General features: G+C 36.4%; 1 protein-coding gene across 2 annotated transcripts in view; it reads left to right on the top strand.

Moving 5' to 3' along the window:
- The window catches only part of rasa4 (RAS p21 protein activator 4), a 46,757-nt gene extending 24,560 nt beyond the window's left edge, over positions 1-22,197 (top strand). For both annotated transcript variants that reach the window (XM_084414126.1, XM_084414127.1), the window contains 13 exons: positions 6,519-6,636; positions 7,134-7,287; positions 8,074-8,138; positions 9,764-9,876; positions 9,971-10,163; positions 12,301-12,438; positions 12,723-12,867; positions 13,125-13,297; positions 14,557-14,694; positions 14,859-14,994; positions 17,172-17,292; positions 17,518-17,576; positions 21,948-22,197. In XM_084414126.1, the coding sequence (XP_084270252.1) occupies positions 6,519-6,636; positions 7,134-7,287; positions 8,074-8,138; positions 9,764-9,876; positions 9,971-10,163; positions 12,301-12,438; positions 12,723-12,867; positions 13,125-13,297; positions 14,557-14,694; positions 14,859-14,994; positions 17,172-17,292; positions 17,518-17,576; positions 21,948-22,075 (1,681 nt within the window). In that variant the 3' untranslated portion in view covers positions 22,076-22,197. The remainder of the gene's footprint in view (positions 1-6,518; positions 6,637-7,133; positions 7,288-8,073; positions 8,139-9,763; positions 9,877-9,970; positions 10,164-12,300; positions 12,439-12,722; positions 12,868-13,124; positions 13,298-14,556; positions 14,695-14,858; positions 14,995-17,171; positions 17,293-17,517; positions 17,577-21,947) is intronic.
- The last annotated feature ends 2,895 nt before the right edge of the window (positions 22,198-25,092 follow it).

The following is a 25,092-nucleotide window of genomic DNA, read 5'->3' as shown; positions in this document are numbered from 1 at the left end:
AACTTTGGTGGCACAGCAACAAGTATTCACCTTTAACGGTTGCCTGTGGCAGAGAACATTAAGCAAATGGCACAAGGACAATAAAGTACAAGGGAAAAAGTGCAACTTTCCCTAGTCTGTTCCTGGGAATTAGTCTGAGCTAACATTGGAGGATTGTTACGCACTCTTCCCACAAGCTCTCACGGCGTTACGCTTGTGTGTTCCGGACCATGTGTTGACAGGAAGTACTAATCCTTTCCCTGGCTAAATCCTGGGATTTTTTCTGTTCATTCGCTCTGTCTCCCCCTCCACCCGGCCCTCCTCTCCACCCATAAGAGATCATTTGGCCACGTGGATTGACAGTGGGGATTATATCTCAAGCTGGCAGGAGGAGTGGGATGGAAAGGCTTATGTAAAAACTCCAGTACGGGGGATTCGGTTGGGTGGTGACAAAAGCTATGCGTCATCTGAGAGCTTGTGCGAGTATGTAGGTAGATTAAGGCAGGAAGTGTTTTCGGGTACACGGCGTGTCAGTGTGACAGACTTGTGTCCACATGGGCAAAGGAGTCATTGACATTGGTTCTGTCGTTCGTTTATTTATACACTTGAGTTGATTGAACTTACCGTCCAAATCCTTTGATGAGTCATGTAGTTCAAGCTCCACATCTACACGGATATATGGATCAGGCTTGAGCACTTTTTACACAGTGTTATGTAGACAAGGTGTATTATTGTGTAAATGTTGGAGGCAGATAAGGGAAAACGGTTTCAGCATTTGAGCATCATAAGTACATTCTTTTTTTTCAATATTAGTAAAAATTGTTCCATAATCGTATCTTCTTAAAGGCCAAAGGATTGTATTTAGGGCATACATGGACTGACTATCCATGATTTCTGGATTAACCCTCATGTACTGCCGAGATGGACTTGTTTGGGGTCACAGATTGACTTTATTGTCCTAAAATGCAGGGATGCAGGGACAAAAAACAAAAAAAAAAATCCTAAAAAAATTAACATTCTGTCATCATTTACTCCTTTTTTTTCTTCCTTGGGGACTGTTCGTTTTTTATTTAAGGGGCTACCGGAGGAGTTTTGAGATCTATAGTCAAAATAGACTTGACCCTCCCTTCGCCAGCAATACATTTTTCTATGACCCTCCAAAATGATTCCATGACCCTCCCCGATAATTTATTGATAACTTCTGTACTGGTTTGCGCTTGGCAAAGATGTTCAGATAGCCATTGTTTTTTACAACCATGACAAACGACTTAACCTCAGCTTTCTCATCTTACACATCCCACTCCACTGTTATGATGAGTAGATTTACTCACTAAGGTTGTTGTGGAAACACAATAAACATGGAAACTAAAATATGGTAGTACCGTGCTACAGCGCACATTCTATCAGCTGCAGTTCTGGCGCCTCAGTCCCAATACTGTAAAACTCGACGTACATTCACATCACATGTTAATGCAGCGGTAGAGTTACACTCACAGGACACTGCACTTATTCGCAATCACAAAAGGTCATTATTTGCTCGTGCTTTAAAGCTTTGCCGGGTAAACATTTCATTGCTGTTCTGTTCTGACGTGAAGCGCACGCACACTGTCAAACAGCGCCAAACTGGATTTTTGTTGGGTCAGACCCATCTGCTAGCGATGGGGGGGCCGAGACTGAGAGAGCTACATGGAAAAATATGCACCAAACAAGCCACTTTGAAATTTTGCTGTTTTCATGAATACAAAAGTTGGGTGACCCTCCCCCTAGACTAAAAAAAGTTGGATGACCCTCCCCTCAACAAAGAATAAAAAGACATGACCCTAAATAAACCATAAATACTGAACGGTCCATTGGAACATAAAAGAAGACATTTCGAAGAATGTTAGTAACCAAAGATTTTTGGTTCCCATTTACTTACATTAATTTTTTTGACCAGTAGAAGTCAAAACTAACATTCTTCTAAATATATCCTTCATGTTCCAAATAAGAAAGAAAGTCATACACGATTGGAACAACATTATGAAATTTATGACTATTCACTTTAACCTCTTTTTTCTCTGCAAACTCTTGTAATTTAATCCTCTTACCTGATCTAAACCAATTTGGATGATATTATTAAGCCACTAAACCAAAATTACTTTGATTAATTTGACTTAATATGAACTATAACTTCAAATTAGTTATAAACTTATAATACTACTATTACTACTACTATTAATACTACTAAGTATTAATATAATACTTCAATGTTAAGTTGTTTGGGCTATTCAAAGGACCTTGAGCTCTCTAAGACCTCTAACAGAACATGCAGGTTAATTTTGTACAAGTATTTTATCAAAATGCTTTACAGTGGTATACAGTACATGATGGTAAATGCATTGTGAATCTAATCTGACAATGACAATTCATTGCAAAACGCAAAATTGGAGCTAAATCTACACTGCCGTTCAAAAGTTTGGGTTTGGTAAGATTTTGTTTGTTTGTTTTCTTATGCTCACCTAGGCTGTATGTATTTGATCAAAAATACAATAAAACAGTAATATTGTGAAATAGTATTACAGTTTAAAACAACTGTTTTACATGTGACTATATTTTATGTAAATATTCTAAACTATATTATATAATAGGTTATAGCAATTTATTCTTCAAAATTGGCAGATTTCGTCTGCCATAAATATGCTGATGCACAACCGTCTGTTCCTTCATAACAGTTTTTACTTTTTTTTTCTACTCTGACCAGATTTAAAAAACAAGATGGGAATTAAAATGTCACGGCCAATCCTGAACAAAGGATTATTTGACTCTAGGTTTTTGCCCACATGCAATAAAAAAAGCACTGTTTGATAATCATCTCTGAGTACTCATGTCCCTATATATATTTGCATCATCTGAGATATTGTTATGAACTTATTTTTATATTTCGTGAGGATTTCCTAGAAGTAATTAGTGATTTTTCTGTAAGAATTTTTTTTATTTTTTTATTTTTTTATTCTGATGTCATCCTGATGAATGGAGTTTTCCATTAAGCTCCTATAATCTCTCGCTCCCCTTGGGTGATCCGCTCTCATCTCAGTGAACAAATCAAGCTGTTGTTGTTTTTGTTTATTTTCTCTTTCTCCTCTTTTCACTCCCTCACCGTCTTCTTCCTGATTGGATTTTTGACGGCCCACCATCTGTTGCCTGCTGTTCGGTGACTGGCTGTTGTGGTGGCACTCGCCACACACACACACGTACTCTCTTCCAATTCCCACCTTCCCTCGAGTATTTCCCGTCTTTACAGTGAGAGAGCATGTGGCGTATGGAGAGACTGAATGTATAAGTTACGAAAAATGTATGCTAATATCATCTCCATTGCAAAATAATATTTAGATGTTTGGAGCGGCACATGGATTTAAGTGAGTCATATCGTGACAAATCTATTTTTCTTTATCTTTCGATATATAAAGTTCCCACAGTTCTTCAGATCCTCCAGTGAACAGAAATGTTAGCAAAAAATAGCTTGTTTAATTCTAAGATGATAGATCTTAAACATGGTAGTGCCGTATTTAAATTGACAGGAATAAAAATAAGGCTGTGAGAAATAGAAGTATAGTGTGTTCAATTGATTGTACTGTAGTTTAACAACTTTCCGATTGTTTATTCCAGCTGATGAGACATCTTACTAAAAATCCCAAAACTCCATAAAACAGTTTTGAAAGTTAAAAAAATTCCACCATCTAGGACCTTCATGTTGTCTGTTGGTCAAAAATGGTCATAAAACTTAAACATAAAGGGAAAGTTTGCCCAAAAAATGAAAATTCTGTCATCCTTTACTCACCCTCAAATTGGGTGAACTATCCCTTTAAAATTGGAGATTTTGGTCAATTTTTCTTCCATAATATGTCTTCTTTTTAGACTAGTAGAAAGAAAACATCCAGTACACACATTTAAGTGTTTATTTTATTACACCTTATCTATTTGCATCTGTAGAGTTCAATTACAATACATATATTTAAAGGCCATTTTTTCTAAATGAGTTTTTTTTTTCCTCGTGCACTGAGCCAGAAATCTCCTCTTCAGTAGCACTTGCATACTTCAGATCAGACTTTACAGTTTTATTCATATCTATAATCTGTGATAGATATGAAACAGAGTGATAAACAGAGATTTCCAAATAAATATAAATCCAAATAAATCCAAATATAAAAACATTGAACTCTAATATATCAACACAACAAAAACAATAATTTTGAACTTGGCTTTATCCAATGTTCAGATCATCGTTCTTATTTCTTAGTGCATATTGAGTTTTTCTTTCTCATCTTGAGTAATTCTCCCGTATTAATCAGAGCAGTGTCTTGATTTCATGGGCCCGGGGACACATTTCACCCCATGAGTAGACTATACCACAATGGATCTTAGTGGAACCCCCTTTTCCCAGGGTTAGTCACATTCTTGGTTGCCCCCCTTTGTATCCTGTACCCTTTGCCAATTAAACAGGTACAACTCTTGCAACCTTCCTCCAGCCACACCTTGTGGTTTGTGAGTTCTACATGTAAAAGGAAGCAATTAAAAGAAACAGACAATAGGTCAACATTTACATTACAGCACCGATTAGGCCGTTCAGAGAACTGATGGTTGAGTAAACACATTATCAGTTTATGCTTGTGTTGTGTGTAAACAAAACACTGATGCTCAACAAACTGAAACTCTGATTTAAAACCTAGTGAGCTGTGCAGAATCATAGGCCTATAAAGATGTAACTTTGAAAGATAGTTCACCCAAAAATGTATATTTATATTTTTGGATGAACTATACCTTTAATTGTGCCATTTTCTAAGATAACATATTTTGGCCATATTCTAACACAGCATCATATATGTATCCTTCATGGAGAAGTGAATCCCAGAATGCACGTGCAGGTTGCGGATGAGACAAGCAAAATGTTAATTATAAATACATTTATGAATAGTAATAAATTAACTTATCATTCACTTTATTGCAACATGAATACTGTTAGTAAAATTGTTTAATTAAACGCATTAATAAAAGTATTCAGTATTTAAATATCTTGTTTAGTCATGAAACTATGCCGTTCTTTACATGCAATCTGCTAGCAATCATTTATTACACGGCACATGCTGATTGGCCTCTGCTGATTCTCAGCCAATGAGATTGCATGCTCAGTTTATAAAAAAGTCTGGTTCAGTGTTCGCTGTAAGCTGGTCCTGCTGGTTCAGAGTTCCTCTGAAACCCCCCAGCTCCACCTGCCTAACACGCTAAAACAGTTGTCAAGAACCGAATATATTAATATTACTCCGAAATTAATTAAATGTATATTTAACTGCTACCTAATATTAGTATTTAATATGTAAAATTGAGTATTTTACCATTACCTCATCATCATGCAGTTAGAGTCTATTGAAATCAGTTGAGTTGTGTATAAATAAAACTGTGGATTGTTTTATTTGTGTAGTCATTCTGCTTTACGAGTTTCTGAGCAGTCGGATGCTGCCTACGTGAACAGTAGTGTTTGCGAGCAGAGCTCGTATAGATTGTACAGCTGTAGCCGAGAGCCATTTTTACTTCATCCGTTTCTGAAGCCAAATTGTCTCTAAATGCTTGCCTCAATATTGTGTTTTTCAGTTGGGTCGCCAAGGTGTCCTCATTTTCTGTTCCATCATGACAGAGTTAGAAAACACAGCCACCCACATTTACAGTAATAACATTTTCTGTTTGTCTTTTTACGTATCGCTGAACAGAACAGGGTCCTTAATGGAGTCATTCTGCCTAATATTGTTTGTCTCCCATGCTGTGCTTTACTTCCTGGAAAGATTTCACTGTGTTATCTTCCTTATGAGTAATGTTTTCTTAAGTGAAACTACAGGTTATGGGTATAAAAATCCCAGCATGTCTCAGCTGTACAGCATGTCAGTGACCTAATATTGTTTTCTTTCATGATTCCCGAGTTCTCCTGCGTTTTTTTTCCGAGTTATATTGTAATCAAGAGTTTTTCCTGTTTCCTGTTATTTCCCTATAGACGTGCGCATTACTACAGCCACACCAGCAAACCGTTACAACATTTTTGTTTTTTTAATATACTGTTCAGTATGCTGTAAAGCTGGGGTGAACTCTAGGGAAAGAGGATCCAAATTCATACATACATTTAATAATAATAATGACTGAAATATACAAAGCATGGGAACTAGTAAACTACGAAAACAGAACTGAGCAAACCTAGCAAACCACCATAGATTAGAGGATTAGAGCCAACAAAAAAGGCACTGGGGCACACAGGAACTGCAGAACACTATTATTATAATTAATAACTATTAAGATGTTTTTGGGACATAATGACCCTAACTGGTTTTAATACAATTAAATTCACCAAAATCACACTATGAAAAACAGTAAATAGAAACCATTGCAAAACAGTATTTTATTATAACAAAATTATGACTTTACATAAACTGCAGAACACTATTATTATAATTAATAACTATTAAGATGTTTTTGGGGCATAATGATTATATTATTGCGTTTCTCTTATTCTTTCCTAGAGGAACTCTGGGTTCTCTGCGGCTTCAGCTACGGCTTCGAGACGAGGTCGTGTTGCCATCCAGCCATTACAAGCCACTCACAGAGCTACTCAGCCAGTCGGTCGGCTCTCAGCTCAACGTGAGTCTGATGCCATTTGGACTGAGCCTTATCTCAGGGAATATGCCTGTGCATTATCTCTTGAATTCACATGGCATATTCCTCATAACAAGATAACAAGACATAATTCGCTGTATGGATTGCGAAATGCAGCACTCGTTGTTATCTGATCTCATTTGTATGCATGTGATGGATACTCTACTCGTGCCTGCAAATGATAAAGAGGCAGGTCACCTAAAAAAAATTCTCACATCATTTACTCATCCTTACTGTGTGTTGTTTCAAACCAGTCTGATAATATTCTGTAAAACGTTCTCTTCTCCATATGTTTTGTGTTCCAAAGTCATACAGGGTGTAAACAAGAGGGTGAATAAATTATGACAGAATATTCTATTTTGCAAATTAAAACAAACAATAAAGCATGTTCACTATGACAAACGGGTTATTGTTTGAGCTCACAGTGTTGTAGATATTTAAAGCATAACCTCATTTGACTGAAATGACTGTGTTAATTGTAGGGGAACTGGCCTGATTTCATCATGCTGATTGATGAGACCACTACAGCTGAGAGCAGACAGGAAGTAGCTAATAATCTGGTGAAGCTGTTTTTGGGTCAAGGGCTTGTCAAGGAGTTCTTGGATGTTCTGTTCAAACTGGAGCTGGATAAGACTAGTAAGCAAATAAGAAACATATACACACAAATATATGTGTATGTATATATATATATATATATATATATATATATATATATATACTACCGTTCAAAAGTTTGGGGTCAGTACGATTTTTAATGTTTTTAAAAGAAATATCTTCTGCTCACCAAGGCTGCATTTATTTGATAATAAAAAAAAAAAAAAAAAAAAAACAGTAATATTGTGAAATATTATGACAATTTAAAATGACTGTTTTCTATTTTAATATATTTTAAACTGTAATTTATTCCTGTGATGTCAAGCTGAATTTTCAGCATCATTACTGCAGTCTTCAGTGTCACATGATCCTTCAGAAATCATACACGACTGTTTTCAACATTGATAATAATAATGCATGTTTCTTGAGCATCAAATCAGCATATTAGAATGATTTCTGAAGGATCATGTGACACTGAAGACTGGAGTAATGATGCTGAAAATTCAGCTTTGCATCACAGGAATAAATTATTTTTTTAAGTATATTCAAATATAAAACTATTATTTTAAATTGTAATAATATTTCACAATATTACAGTTTTTTTGTTTTTTTTTATCAAATAAACACAGCCTTGATAAGCATTAGAGACATCTTTCAAAATCGTAATGTTTCCAAACTTTTGACCTGTACTGTATATATATATATATATATAATTATCTGTTTATTTTGAATTATTTTGGTAACACCTGTATTAGCAAAAACCTTTCTACATCTTATGTGCACTGTGATGCCTATTGATGGTATGATGTTGTTGTTGTTATCCTTCAGCTGAACCCAACACACTGTTCCGCAGTAATTCATTAGCATCCAAGTCTATGGAATCATTTTTGAAGGTAAATATACTTATTAATATACATATGTTAAAGTGACCTGATTTCTGAAATGGAAACTAGGGACATTTCCTAGTTCAGTGGTCAAAATATAATTGAAATCTCACTTGTTATTATTCATTAATTCAAAAAACAAACAAACAGGGAGAATTTGTCAGGACTATGTTTGGTTCATTTTGTTCTGTTTTGGTTTCGTTTGCACTCTGTTCCCTGTTACGGTTTGCCTGAATTTGTTCTGCTAGTTTGTTTCTATATCATTAGTTTCCACACGACTGTTGTTAGTTCTGTTAATCACACTGTGTATTTAAGCCCTTAGTTCCTCTCAGTTCTTTGTTCAGTCTCGTCTTCTATTATGTGGTTGTTTTCTTTCATGATTCCTGAGTTCTCCTGCGTTTTTTTCCGAGTTATATTGTAATCAAGAGTTTTTCCTGTTATTTCCCTATAGACGTGCGCATTACTACAGCCACACCAGCAAACCGTTACAACATTTTTGTTTTTTTAATATACTGTTCAATATGCTGTAAAGCTGGGGTGAACTCTAGGGAAAGAGGATCCAAATTCATACATACATTTAATAATAATAATGACTGAAATATACAAAGCATGGGAACTAGTAAACTACGAAAACAGAACTGAGCAAACCTAACAAACCACCATAGATTAGAGGATTAGAGCCAACAAAAAAGGCACTGGGGCACACAGGAACTGCAGAACACTATTATTATAATTAAGAACTATTAAGATGTTTTTGGGACATAATGACCCTAACTGGTTTTAAATTCACCAAAATCACACTATGAAAAACAGTAAATAGAAACCATTGCAAAACAGTATTTTATTATAACAAAATTATGACTTTACATAAACAAATTACAAAAGTAAAACAAAATAAATATGAGAAGATATGACAAATACAACTTTTTTCAAAATTATGTTTCTGTATCCCAAATTAGGCTCATTATTTTGTATTTTAAGTTCATTTTGAGCATAAAGTTTGGGCTTTCTGCAAATGTAATTGTTGCAATTGTAATTATTATTATTGTTTTTTTATTATTCATATCAGGGTGTACTATCACTCTTGAAGTTAAGATGTGTATGTGGAAATTACTGCATTTAAAAGCGTGTGCAAAACAGTCCCACACCCTATTCAGGCCCTGTTATATGGCAAAAACCGAGACTGTTCCCGGAAAACAAGGAAGTCTGGTCACCCTGATTTGTGTTGCATGTGTTATAATTGTACAGAAATCTTTTTAACTAATTTAAAGTGAATATGAAAGCCAGACCTTTGACTTGCAGCATAAAGTTTGATCCTCATCATTTATTCTAGCCAAGAACTGCCCACTTAGACAGAAAGGGACCATCTTACATTTAGAGAAAAGATTGCAAAGACACACATAAACACATTGATGAATAAATATTCAAGACCAGAATCAAGACCAGGAGCATGCATTGAGAAATAAAAAAGGGGCTTCATTTGGATTTATTGTTCAATTTAACTTTATTGTTAAATTTAACCAGCTTAAACCTCCTGCTGTTTTATTATTTTTTATTCAAGGTTTCATGATTTGATTATGTGCAATATTACACAAAGGCACCTTTGACTTTTGTCTTCATTTTTCTCACTGCAGGTGGCTGGCATGCAATATCTGCACAGGCTTCTGGGCCCCATAATAAACCGAATATTTGAAGAAAAGAAATATGTAGAACTGGACCCCAGTAAAGTAGAACTGAAAGAGGCAGGGTAAGGCAACTATGACTCATGGGTTACATTTGACATTTTTATGGTTCAAAAAGTCAATTTCTCCGAATTTTTCCTGGGTCTTCTGGTATTACAGGTGTGCAGGTTTGCACCGTCAGCAGACTGAGTCTGATATTATTCAGCAGAGCTCCAGCCTCCTGCAGTCGTACCTGTCTGAGCTGCTCACCTCCATCCTGCAGTCGGCCTCCTACTGCCCGCTGCTCATCTGCCAGGCTTTCCATCAACTCTACCTCAGAGTGCAGAAACGCTTCCCTGACCCAGAGTACCGGGTCAGTGATATTCATTTTTCATAAACATTATTTAAAGGGTCATTCACAAGGTGTGTCCTAGTGTCCCAACAGTTAACTACAAATGTAATTATGTCCAGGTTTCATCTGTTATACCATCCCATTTTTGCCTGGTAAAAAAAAAAAATGTCCAAAAAAATCCCATAGGCTTACAAGGACAGGAAGGACAGGTTCAAACTTTAGAATATCACGCAGACTCAATGGGACTGTTTTGGACCATTTTAAAATTAGACATTAAAGGGTTAGTTCACCCAAAAATGAAAATTCTGTCAGTAATTACTCACCCTCATGTTGTTCCAACCCCGTAAGACCTTCGTTCATCTTCGGAACACAAATTAAGATATTTTTGATTAAATCTGAGTGCTGGATCTCTCCTCCATAGGCTTCTAAGGCATTGTAACTTGCTGGCCCAGAAAATGTATTAAAGACATCGTTAATATAGTCCAAGTGACTACAGTGGCTCAATCTTAAGTTTATAAAGTGACGAGAATACTTTGTGTGCTCAAAAAAACACAAAAATAATGACTTTATTCCACTATTCATTTCCTTCTCTCTGGGCCTCGAGTCTTTTCACGTAGTGTTTTAGCGCAGCGCGTCTGTGTTGTACGTCACACGTAGGCTCACTATTGGCCGACGCTGGTCATGTGTGTGATGCGTGTGATGTACAACACAGAAGCGCTGCGCAGTTATACTACGTGAAAAAACTCGAGGCCGAGAGAGAAGGAAATGAATAGTGGAATAAAATTGTTATTTTTGTTTTTTTTTGCGCACAAAAAGTATTCTCGTCGCTTTATAAACTTAAGATTGAGCCACTGTAGTCACTTGGACTATATGAACGATGTCTTTAATACATTTTCTGGGCCAGCAAGTTATAATGCCTTAGAAGCCTATGGAGGAGTGATCCATCTCTCAGATTTAATCAAAAATATCTTAATTTGTGTTCCAAAGATGAACGAAGGTCTTACGGGGTTGGAACAACATGAGGGTGAGTAATTACTGACAGAATTTTCATTTTTGGGTGAACTAACCCTTTAAAGGCATAGTTCACCCAAACATAAAAATAATGTCATCATTTGCTCAACCTTATGTCATTCCAGACCTGTATGACTTTCTTCTTGCATCTGCAGAACAAAAAAGCTGATTTTTTTAAAAACAAATGTCTCTGTTTTGTATCCATATAATACAATTCAGCGGTGTCCAGTGTTGTTTTAGACCCCGTTGACTTTTATTTTGGAAATAAGTTAAATGAATCTGCATCGGTTGAGTGAATAATTCAATGACTCACTCATAAAGATATGCACTTGCTTCATTCCTGAATGAATCAGCCAATTTGAACAAATTGGTTGAGTAAATAATTCAATGACTCACTCATAAAGACAGGCACTTGCTTAATTTCTAAATGAATCAGCCAATTTGAACAAATCGGTTGAGTGAATAATTCAATGACTCACTCATAAAGACAGGCACTTGCTTCATTCCTGAATGAATCAGCCAATTTGAACAAATCAGTTGAAAAAATTATTCAACTGCTGTGTCTTATTTCAAAGGCTGTGTCCTCCGGAGGTCGCATTTGTCGGCCGCATAAGTCATAGAGGCTGCCTCATTTCAGTAAAGTATATTCCAAAGTCATAAAGAAATGACAATTTACACTTCACAAGGAATAACGGTCAATTTTATAATGGTTACTTTTCGGAAATGAGACATCCTTGATGACATATGCAGCCAACAAATGGGACGCAGCCTTCAAAATGAGACAGCTAATGACTCACTCATTAAGACAGCGACTTGCCGCCACCTACTGATGGTTTTAGTTTGATATTTAAGTATAATGATGAATCATTTCAAATTTTTATTTTCAAAATTTTATATTTAAAACATTATTCTCGTAACATTTATGAGAATTTATGAGTATTATTTCATGCATTCAAAGATGGATTTTGTAGGATACTGGTTTCATTTGACTGGTATCAGCCCTAGTCCCTAGTGTCTTAATATTCTAATATAATTTATTAATTAAATTGAACAATTTGACAAATGATCACACATACATTTAATTAGGTTAGAATTACAACATTTAGATCATAGTTTTTTTATCACCTGGTTGTATATTTTTCCTCAGAAGGTGAAGTTCATTGCTGTGACCAGCTTCCTGTGTCTGCGGTTCATCTCACCTGCCATCATGTCTCCAAAATTATTTCACCTGCGTGAGAAACATGCTGATGCCCGTACGAGCCGCACACTCCTGCTACTTGCCAAAGTATGACCAGTTTTCAAGGAATCCATTGTTGTGAATACTAGTAACATATCAGCTGAAAAGACATATTATCATTGTCCAGCTGTTATATGTCTTTAACGTAAAACAAATCAAGCTCAGATTCTTTCAGTTAATTGAGAATAAGGTTTTGCACACACTGTCGCAATAACATTAACTATTTAGGTCACAGTATAGTCGTGGATTATGACCTGCATACATTCATAGACCTAATTATGGTAAACATAATCCCTCTTTCGTCATTGTGACTACCTCGTGTGTTCCCTCAGGCCGTGCAGACCATTGGGAATATGGATACTCTCGCATGTTGCTCTAAAGAGCCATGGATGGTCTGTTTGCAGCCCGCCATACAGCAAGGCATCACCCAGCTCAAAGACTTCATCACAAAACTGGTCAACTGCCACGAGTCAGAGGGTGAGCTGCTCTAAATTAGTCATTAGATGAAAAATTGAGTGGATCCCCATGCATGGCTGGACACTCATTCATACCTGTCATATCTGATCAATCTTTTGATAATTCATCTCCATTTTTTTTATCCTTTTTAATTTTCTTGTTGAAGCAGCAGGTTTAATCGTGTAATTCACCCAAAAATGAACAGACCCTTAAGAGATGGAGCAGACACTTGCACTTCACTTGTCTTGCTCTCTCTCTTTGCTTTATATTTAAAACAGATCTTGCGCTTCAGACACGGATGAGCCTACAGTGTGGTACTATGGAGAAAGACGGCTTTCTCTTACTCCACAGGACTAAGGACAAGTGTATGCCCATGACATCACCCTTTAAGAAGTACTATGTCACGCTCAGTAAAGACACTCTGTCCTACTCGCGGACGCAACACTCTAAGGTAGGTAGTACTGATGGCTTGACTTTAAAGGGATAGTTCACCCAAAAATAAAAATTCTGGCATTAATTACTCACCCAAACCCGTAAGACATTTGTTCATCTTCAGAACACAAATGAAGGTCTTTTTTATTAAATCCGAGAGGTTTCTGTCCCTCCATTGACAACCGCGCAACTACCACTTTGATGCTTCAAAAAGTTCATAAAGAGATCGTAAAACTTATCGATATGAATTGAGCAGTTTAGTCCAAATTTTCTGAAGACTCAATCGCTTTATATGATAAACAGATTTAATTTAGTCTTGTATTCGCACATAAACATTCATCAACTCACACATCCATTGTGGTAAACAGAAGCTCAAGCATGTTTGTTTGACGTTTGAGAACCAATGAGGTTAATTTTTGTGTGTTTATCCAGCACGTTTGAGCTTTCGCAAGAACCAATGAGGTTCATTCTCACGTGTTACGTTCTCGTGCGTCAAGCAGGTTTGGTTGAGCTTCTGTTTGTGTTCGCTGATCAGTGTTTATATGTGAATTATAGAGCCCCTACAACAAGGAAGCTGTATTCCCTAAAATTGAGATTCTTTGTAACTTGGTGTGAGAGCGCCACCTGAACCCAGTCAACTGTCCTGTTGGTTCAGTGCTGGAGTTCCTTCAAGAACGCTTTTCAACGTTTCACCTCTAAGAGTTAGGGCCCACTTAACTAGGAGTGTTGCATCCTCCAAAGCTCTTGCTAGGGGTGCATCCTTGCAAGATGTTTGTGCTGTCCTCCACACACACAGTCTTCAGGTTTTATAGTCTGGACAGGGATTTAACCCCAGGGTCTCAAGTCCTTCAGGGTTGATCCGGCCTCAGGTCGGTCTGTGCAGATACATAGCCTTGTGGGTCAGATGCTGTCCCATGTGATCACATCCACTGTTGAGGCAAAGTCACATGAGGTTTTTGTTGCGCTTTGAGGGATTTGTTTTTCCATCGCATGTCTTCTTATCGGATAAAAAAATTGTCCGTCTCGGTTGAGTGCATACGTTTTTTAATGCTCATCTTTTTAATTAATGCGCATCTTAGCGTTTCATTCCAGTATTATTTATGCGATATCCCAAAATGCAAAAATAGGTGGACGGAAACATAGCTAATGTCAGTGAAGAGCATGATTTAGATGAAATATAAGCTTATTTTGTAAAAGTGCCCTAAAAAAGTCTATAGAAACACCCATATATACAGTATATACGATATGTTAAGCAGGCTCTGGTTTCTGAATCTGTAGAAGAGCTCGTCTATTTCGCTGCCAAAGATCCGTGCGGTAGAGAAGGTGGAGGAGAAGTGCTTCGGTAATGCCAACGTCATGCAGATTATCTCAAGCGAAGACTCGGGCCAGCAGGAAACCCTGTACCTCGACTGCAAAGTTAGTATTGCACTGGATTCACAAATAAAATGTGACTCAGATATGTGTTTGTTGTTGGTGAAATTGTAAGAATGGGCCCTGAAAAACCTCAAATGGGTTATTTGATGTCTCGTTGTTTCATTGTTTTATACTCTTTGACTCTTTGTCTCTCTGTGTGACTGTAGAGTGTAAATGAGTTGAATCACTGGCTGTCAGCTTTGAGGAAAGCCTGCAGTCACAACACAAACACTATGAGCTGCTATCATCCTGGCATCTATAAAGCAGACAGATGGAGCTGCTGCCATCAGAAGGAGAAATCAGGTACTACAAATATTAGATTATGTACAAGCAAGCCAGGCTTGTGATCTGTTTGGGGTTGATAAGATGTTTTTGAAAGTCTCTTATGCTCACTAAAACATTCAAGATTCTCTGATGAATAAAAAGTTTAAAAGAACAGGATTTATTTGAAATAGAAATCTTAAGATTATAAATGACTTATAGTCAGGTTTATGTTGTTTTATTCATCACGTTGTTTCTGAATTCTAAGGTGTGCACAGACCGATCTGTCTATGACATTAAAGTACCGCGAGAACAATTAGAGAGCAGGCGGCTCTGTATGCTTTCAAATCGCTCTTGCGGTACTTTGATGTCATACAAAGATCAGTCCGTGCAGAGCTGCTTCAAGTTGAACACACCTCTTGTTTTGTTGGGTTTAAATTTCGGTCTCATTAGTTCCCTTGCTTTCTGATTGTTTTGTTAGTTTCCATGGCTACTGATTATGCTTGCCACCTGTTTCTTGTTTAGTTTCTTGTATATATAGGGTGCTTCTCAAAAGGAAGGCTGCATCTCAGGGGCTCTTTACACAATACTGTTTTCAACTAAAAATGTAAAACTTTTTATGTGTTTTGGCCGTTCATTTACACGACAACAGCATTTAGGGTGGCTAAAAAACGTGAACTTTTGAAAATGCGTTTTTTAAAAACGGTCTCCGTGTAAACAATAAAGAACACGAGTCATTCACGTGCGTATTACATGTTCAGTCTATAGTGTTTCATCGCCATCTAATGGCCCACAATCCTTTGCATACATTCCAATTCACGAAAAGAAGAACTGTCGGAAAAAAGAGTCTGCACTGAGCTCGTCTGAGTTCATTATGAAATGCAAGACAAAAATAATGTTTGTAAGCCCCTGGGAGCCCATACACAAAAGAATTGTATTTGAAATATATTTTCTGGATATGTTTTGGAATATATGCAAATATTTGAAATTGGCCCAATAAATATATTTCATACTTATATTTCATATATTTTTGTTATATTTCAGAATATATTTCAATGTATTTGGAATATATGCCACATATATTTTTGACACTTTTGGGGACCCGTACAGAAAAAAATACATTGAAATATATTCTGAAATATAACAAAAATATATGAAATATAAGTATGAAATATATTTATTGGGCCAATTTCAAATATGTGCATATATTCCAAAACATATCCAGAAAATATATTTCTTTTGTGTATGGGAGAACACAGACAGTTGTCGTTAATATAAAGATTTTTAATACAAAGTATTTTTTTCAAAATTAAGTTTAAATAGTATTTTCATGCCGTGACCATGGGGGCGGGAACATGTGTGACGTCGCCATGCGCACTTACTAGAATAGACTGTCTCATTCTAGTGGTCATTGCTGAGGAGGATTCTAGCCTAAGAAGCCTCAAAAGGACTGGTCCTCAAAATGGACGCAGTCTTCTGTTTGAGAAGGACCCATAGTGCTGTGTTGGCCTCCTTGGTTTTTCGGTTATTGGTCTTGTGTTAATGCAAGCTGTTATGCTCTCTTTTGTTTCTCCTGTTGATTCTTGTGAGCTATTCAGTTAAACTGCTGTTTTAAGGATCCCTTTCGCTGCTCTCTTTATTAATTTCCACTGCTACGTAACAATTATAGACTAATTTTAAATGTCTTTACAGTCACTTTTGATCAATGTAAGGCATCCTTAAAAGTGTAAATAAAAGTGTTAAAAAATAATAATCTTACTTAAAGGTGCATTGCGCAACATTTCATGTTAAAAATACCCGTTTTTCTAACCCATACATGCTTAAACAATTGCCTGATGGACTGAATGAGCCCTTCTATGATCACTGCGATTGCCTCTATAATCCTGTACAGTAAAATAAATAAGAGGGATTCGGAACGGAATCGACTGGGTGTGACGTCATGCGCGTTCACGCTCACCTGGCTATGTCTGGCAGGTTTGTGTATTCGCCGCCATAATCCGCATCAGCGAAGACAACTCAAGCGACTTTTGCAAAAGTAGAAGATGGATTCAAAGAGACCGGCTTCTAGTTCATCCCAAACCCCAACGCAAACTCCACGTAACCGCGTGCACAACTCTGGTTGTAGTTTCGCGTGTCGTCAGAAGGGGGCATAGTTCTGCAAAAACTCAGAGACTTGCGCAATGCACCTTTAACTGCACTGATGAACTTTTTGTTCATAGACCAAGGCTGTGATAAAACCAGACATGGAGTAACTCTGCAGGAGTGGTATGACCCACTGGACCCAGACCTGGAGGCTCAGCTCATCTACCAACATCTCAGTAGTGTCCAGCATGCCATGCGGTAATGTTGCATTAACATAACGGGCCTGTGTATTTAATTATGACAGCTGAAATGATTGATTCAAGCACATAATTTTATACAATAATAATTCAAATAGAATTAAATTATACAAAGCAGTTCAACCTACATGTCAGCTTGGTAATAACTTCTAAATTTGTGTAAAATCCATGCAAATTACCTATAGGTCCAGGCCATCTATAAATGATGTTTTGTACATTTTTGCAGAGATAAGTATTTTAAGTTGAGAGAGCAGCAGGGAGTTCAGGAGGCAGATTCAGTAAGAGGTAAGTTATCAAGCCTGCCGGACACCTCGGTGGCATGTCCCTTCCTGCTTTTCTTTCAGCAGTGTTATCATTAAGTATAAATATTAGATGAAAAACTTAAAGTGCCCCTATTATGCTATATTAAAGTTTCCTAATTTTGTTTCGGAGGTCTCCTACAATGGGTTTACATGCATCCAATGTCCAAAAAAACACATTGCAGCATCACCTCTTTTCTCACAGTGTCTGAAAAAGTTAGATAAAGAATTCAGTCTCTCTAAACCCATCCCTTCTGAGAGCCTACTCTGCTCTGATTGGTCAGATGACCCAGTCTGTTGTGATTGGTCTACCGCTTTCAGGATGTATTGGAAATGAAACAGCACTTACCATATCTGAATTTCAGCTCCGGAGGCTTCCTCTGCACTTGAATACACAGTGATATAAACAGTAATGATGGCTTCGGTTTTACCGTATAGATTTGAGCACAAGTCCTCATCCTTTGGAAGTGCATGCTAAGTGGATTTCTTTCCACAGCAAACTTTTCCAGGCTTCAGCTACAACTTCAGTGTTTGAGGGTCAAAGTAGACGTTGTTCACTGGCAGCCAATGAAGACCATAGACTGACATTTGTTACAAACCTATGTAGGTTCGAGCAGGAAGTAAGACTGGAATTACTGACGACTCGTTTCAGGCAGTTCAGAATCGGTTCTTTCTCTTGGGAGACAACAACTTTATTCGTTGTGCACTTTGATCCTTGAAACTTTGCAGACCTTTTACATTCACAAACAGCTATATAACACATTACATAAAAGGTCATATCCAAAAACGTATATTAGGGACACTTTAAAGGAACACGCGACTTTTTGGGACTTTAGCTTATTCACCGTATCCCCCAGAGTTAGTTAAGTCCATACATACCCTTTTCATCTGCGTGTGGTTGCCGTATCTCTGTCTGACGCACCCACCGCTAGCCTAGCTTAGCACAAACACTGGAGGTAAACGGCTCCAGCTAGCATACTGCTCCCAATAAATGACAAAATAACGCCAACATTTTCCTATTTACATGCTGTGATTTGTATAGTCACAGTGTGTACAAATAACAAGGTCACATGAGACACAGCCATCTTCTAACCGTATACATACTGGGAACTATATTCTCAGAAGGCGAAGCACTGCTACTTTTGCGGAGCAGAAAACTTGGAATTATTTTGTCACTTATTGGGAGCAGTATTAGGGTGACCATATTTTAGTTTTCAGAAAACAGGACGGGGGCGTGGTTGATGGACGGGGGCGTGGTCTGGGAGGCGTGGTTAAGGGGTTGGGGGCGTGGTTGGGGTGAATGCATAAAAAAATACTTGACAAATGCATTCACAACCTTGCAACTATGTTATTGTACATTAATACATAAAGTAATACATCCTTTCCATTCAATGTTTGGACCGAAACAATAGAATAGGCCTACTATTAAAAAAAAAAGTTTAGCTTTTAGTTTTAACGCCTTTTACATGACACTATTTCTTTTCATGGTCATAGGTTAAAAATCTACCACTAAAATAAAAAATCTACTACACTATTTCAGTATAAAAAAAAAAAATATATATATATATATATTTCAATCCTCCTGATGTTCTCTTGTAGCCTATAATTTCTTTATGTGGGCTTCTAGATCGCTAGCACCTTTATTTGACACTGACACGTACGTGCCAGCTTTGCAGTTCAAGCATTCTGCTTTACACGGATCCCGACCGAAACGAAAACACGGGAATTTTCTCTGTAAATCATCTGTGAATTTACATTTGGGCTTTTTTTTTACGCTGTTAGCTACTTACATATAAACTGAAGCGTCGACCGTCGAGTCCTGGTCAAGTCACGCTGCTAAAATTGAAATTCTGTGTCTGTGAACGTAAAGTCCGCCTACTTTGATTTGATTGGTCATTTCAAATATTCTGACACTGAAGAGCAGTGTGACAGACCAATGAGGCTGAGATGAACAGTGAACACACACAGGCATCTGTATTCTGACGTGCGCTCTGCTTGCCGCTGCGGATTGAATTTGAGGAACGCGCTGATTATAAGACGGGGCGAAGCCGAAGTCGGTTTCATATGTTTTGTGTGCAAAGGCAAGCATGTATTTAAAGTACACGCTTAATGGCCCAATGAAAAATAATGAAAACCAGGACATTTTCACCACTTTACAAAAAACAGACAGGACGGCCAGGACAGGACGTGAAAACAGGACATGTCCTGGGAAAACAGGACGGTTGGTCACCCTAAGCAGTATGCTAGCTGGAGCCGTTTACCTCCAGTCTTTGTGCTAAGCTAGGCTAGCAGTGGGTGCGTCAGACAGAGTTACGGCACGCACAGAGATGAAAAGGGTATGCATGGACCTGTAAGGGTATGCATGGTGAATAAGCTAAAGTTCCTTTAAGTTGGAGTACTCCTATATAGTGCCATGCACACCTGAATCAATTGTATGTGTGTTGGATGAAATTGCGATATAAAATAAAAATGTATAATTTTTACAAAAATTTACCCCCATTACAAAAATACTTTAATGAGCAACATTTCAGTCAAGTACAAGCACATTTAAAAACATAGAGTACAATCATCTATTAGTAATAATAATCCCCACAAATAAATCGTGAATTGCTTTCCTGGATTGAACCTCTTCAAACTTTTTTATCTATGGGACTTAATGATATATTTTTGCTTAATGTGATGTTATAAAAATTTGCCTATTACGAGCATAGTTCATATTTTTTGGTAATATAGGTTTATTTGTGTCTCGATGTTAATTGTTTTTGTGAAATGTGAATTATTATGTGGCTATTATTATTATTAACAAATTGCGTTGCTAAAATGTTTAAAAATGAAATTAAAATAAAGCTAAATAGAAATGTAAAAAAAATGATAAATATTAAGTATGACAGAACCACATAATGGAAGTATTAAAGTCTCCCTGTGGTGAAAACTACTGCTTTTAATGTTGTTTATATGTCTATATGGTGTTTTTAATATGCTTTAAGACAAGCCATGTCAAAATTCACAAGTTTACGCCATTGTTGAGTATTGTTTCTGACGTCACAAACTACCCTTTTAAAGGGGTCATATAATGCCATTTTTATGCTTTTTATGCAGCTAATATGATTCTTTAGGGTCTAAATTAAAAGTTTGTAATATACTTTAATTAAAAATTCTCATTAGTATTGTAAGAAAACACTAATTTTACCTGGTCAAAAACAGCTCTGTTTTCAGCACGCCATTTAAGTGCATGTGTCTTTAAATGATAATGAGCTTTGCTCACCCCGTCCCTCTGTTCTGTGCGTACACCGTTTGTAACAATAACACAATAACCATAATGCATTGTTCATTATAAACGTGGGATTATGAATTATATTGAGAACGTCGTACATAGAAAACATGCCGTAATGTACCCTGAGTGTAAACCTTCACTCCGCATTCATCGTGAAGCGTGCAGCAAGCGATTTGCAAAGATTAATATAAATATTAATATAAAGGTTAATAAAACGTTACACTCACTTCTTCTGGAGGTGCAGCAGGAACACGAATAGTTGGTACTGATCCTTTTTTCAGGAGCAGCTTCTTAGCAAAACCAGCTTTATACTGACCCTTGTTTGTAAAGCAGTCTGGAGTGTGAAATGATTCACGCAAACATGAAAGCATTGACGTTGATCGTGGGGAATATTCCCTTCGAAAACAAACTCAGCCAAAAATGACTGCTGTGTTCGTTATTACACCCAAGAACAGAACACCACAACCGCTTAGACGCCATTCTGCTCCAGCGTATCAACAATGACCGCGTGGACTATGATGACAGCTCACTCACAAGCGAGGGCGGGTCTGTGTTGAAACGCTGCTGTCAATCATCAATCGTGGGAGGGGCGTCCGATCTTGTGACGTCACACTGTCGAACGGCTTGATTTGAGACGGGGGAAAACATATAAGGAGATTTAAAAAAAAACACTGGATGGATTTTTATCATTATATGATGGTTGTGCCAACACACAATTCAGTACAATCAACTTGTAAAAGTGCATGTACCATTATATGACCCCTTTAACCAATCACGTCAATCACGATCTCTGAGTGAGTGGAGGCGGGGCTAATCTGCATATTCATAGATCCGCCTATACTAAATGAGGCAAGGGTGTAGAGTTAAATTCAATCTATTTTAAGGCACGAAGAAATATTTTTCAAGGAAAAAAAAAAAGTTTAAATATTTTGGTGATCAAAGATGAGTTTTAAAGGGTACAATTATTGACTGCAGGGGGACTAAAATGAAATTTGAGAAAAGTACTATAATAATATATAAACAACAGTAATTTCCATTTAATGAACCATTTGTTCTCCTGATATCAATACATTGATCTTACAGACCAGAAGAAAGCAGATGGACTATCAAATCTCTTCAGTATTCTCCAAGACCTACATGATGCTCATGCCGCGGTGGAGGAAGAGGAAAGACTGAAGAATAAAAACTTTTTCTTGGAATTACAAACGTAAACAAAAGGACTTTTTGATTTGCTTTTCATTATTCACAGTGTCATTCAGTCACTGAGCGCATTAACGCAGGATTCAGAATTTGACACGTAGACAAGAAATCGAAAAAAGAGCTGTAAGTTGGATTAGTTCACGTGTTCTTGAACTTTTGAACCGATTTTTGGTGCATAGATGGATATTTAGAGGGCTGTGATCACAATCCCTTTATTAAGGATAGTCGTGGTGTGTGTTTGGTATTAAAGTAAGCTGAATTTCTGCATAGTTTTAACTCACTGCAATGATTCCAGTAGGTTGGTAACTCAAAAACAGTGTCTTGTTGGCATTTCTGCAGGTTTTACATGCATTCAGGCATGCTATATTTGTTTTAACTTTGATTTTCCTTTGTAATGGTATTAATCACCATTCTTCTTCAATTTAATTTTATGCATGCCAGCTCTTCCTTTGTAAATTTTTTACATTAAATCAATTTTATTAAAATGTTAATAGATTTTAAAGATGATTTTTTTTTTAATCTATAGGGGAGAAATAGTTTATTCTTGGATCTAAATGCCATACAACACTGCCATTCCTGCTGTCTCAATGCCTTGTTCGTATCATGTGTCATGTTTTGGATGTATTGATGTTCTGTCTTTTTATGATATGTACCCTAAACAAGTATGCATTGTGCATTTCACAAACACAGTGTAACACAAAAACGTGGAAAATGATCATAGTGTTTTTTATTATGAAAAAAAAATATATATATTCTTCTTAAAATATGGCGATAGTAATTCTCCACTAGGTGGCAATACAGTGTTACTTATTCGAAAGCTGAATTCAGCCCATGGTCACAGTATAGCAGTGCTTGTAAATACAAGACTGTTGGAACTAGTTTTAGAAGATTATCATGAACTTCTCTATTGGATGGTGTTTAAAATTCTTCTCCAGTCGTATTTAATTATGTGCACTACACAAATCTCTAGCAAACACAATGCATAATGTAAGTTCAGACTTGTTATTCAATTGTTTAACTATCAACGATGTAGTAAGTAAATTTACAATTCTTATTGCTTGAAACCTGTATGATTTTCTTTCTTGCACAGAAAACAAAAGCTGATATTGTTCATGCTGACCAGTTGCGTTAAGTCACATGATACATTGAAGTCTTGCACATTCTGCAAAATATCTCTTTTGTGTTCCATGGAAGAAAGTGTTTATGGCTTTGGATACTCCGTGTTTAGGAAATACAACTGGAATTGTTTTTATATGGTATATGAAAAATGATTTAATATAATCACTGAGCATGTGATCAAGTCAGGTGACAAGTATTTGGTCAATACTGTAAATTATGAATTGAGTATATTATTTACTTAAACATTTGGATCACATTATTATTATTATTATTATTTGCATTTATTAATTCATTTGTGCATTCATGTATTATTCATTTCTCATTCTTGTTATTAGTTTGAGACTGATGTTTTGAGAATTTTGCATTTACAGCGTATAATGAGTTAAAGTGGTGCCTTATGTTTAAGAAAGAATGTGCTTCCCATTTCCCTTCAGCAGTCGTTTGAAACATGACCAGCGCTCTGTTATTTTCTCTTTCTTTCTCCACCTCTCTCAGTCTGTTTCCTTTTGATGGAAACACATTATTGCGTTTCTCTCCCTTCTGTACTATTAAAGACAGGCACTATTATTACACATGCTAAAGAGGAGGGACTGGTTGGAGGAATTTATTTAGGTAGTACAGCTGAGCTCTGTGTTCTGTTGTGTATCAGAGATGATGCTTATTTTGAAATGGGAATAGCATGCAAGAATATTTGATTATGAGGAATTTAATAACTAACCAGCTGATGAAATGGATTTGGTTAGTAATATTGCTGGATCTTCATCTTGTTCTACTTTTCTGACCTTTTCCTCACCTATTTTAAAACCATTTAAGCATGTTTCATTTCCTCGTGATCAAGAACATGTTTGTGGAAGTGTGTTCATGCAGCAATCAATAAAAACGGCATGAATATAAAAACATCTCTCGCCTTCTTTCTCTCTGTTTTCTGTTCTTTGACAAATTGCTTTTGTTCCTCTTATGGAAGTTGCTTTGATTAAAAGTGTGCTAAATGCATGTAAATATATCCTCTTTTAACACTGAGGAATATCTGTGACTCTTGAAGACCTTAATGTCTTTCAAATGTAAAAAAAGAAAGAAAAGTTTTTATAGTTTTAATGTTAATAGTTTTTATGTAGAACACAAATACTTACTGTAGCTATTTAAATGTAGGCTATTTAGACTTTTTTTTTTAATTCATTTCAGGGTTGCAAAAAAACATTTTTTAAACAAAATAAATGACATATATATTTTTTATTTGATGTCTTTCTTGCTGAGATTTCTCCTTTATTTTTTTATTTTATTATATTTTTATACTGATTGAGGTGATGTTTTTTTCTTTCTCCCTTTTTCTTTTATGTTATTGTATTTCAATGTAGTGCTGTTTCTTTTCTTGCAATAAAATAATAATAATCATAAAACAGCACATGTCATAGGCCTATTTAATATAATCTTTAAAAATTCTTTACAAAAAAATCTCAACATAATGTGCCTGTGTTGTGGGCAGTTTTGGTCTTTCTTCATTCATTTAATTCATGACCGGAAATGCATAAATTCCACAGCAGCTGGACTTGTTTTTTTTTTTTGTTTTTTTTTTGAGTTTCCGGAATTTGCTGCAGCCAAGATTCAGTTTATAAAAACATGGTGACATCTTAAATAGAATTTACATGAAACAACTCTAAATAATTTACAGTTATGCTGTAAACATTTTTGCTCGTTGTAATTACCTTTTATTTTATTTATTTATTTTTATTTATTTATTTAAATCAGCCCTGGTTCGCAATTGTGTTAAAAAAAAACTGTCATACAGCCAAGTCGTAAACATATTTCCAGTGTGATCGCAAATATAATTTATTTCGCTCATCAGTCGATTCCTGAAAAAATTCCGAAAAGACCGGTTTTGTTCAACCAATTCATTGAAAAGATTCGACTC

Source organism: Rutilus rutilus (assembly GCF_951802725.1).
Source record: "Rutilus rutilus genome assembly, chromosome: 7".
Classification (NCBI taxonomy): Eukaryota; Metazoa; Chordata; class Actinopteri; order Cypriniformes; family Leuciscidae; genus Rutilus; species Rutilus rutilus.
This window is presented reverse-complemented; position numbering and strand designations above follow the sequence as displayed.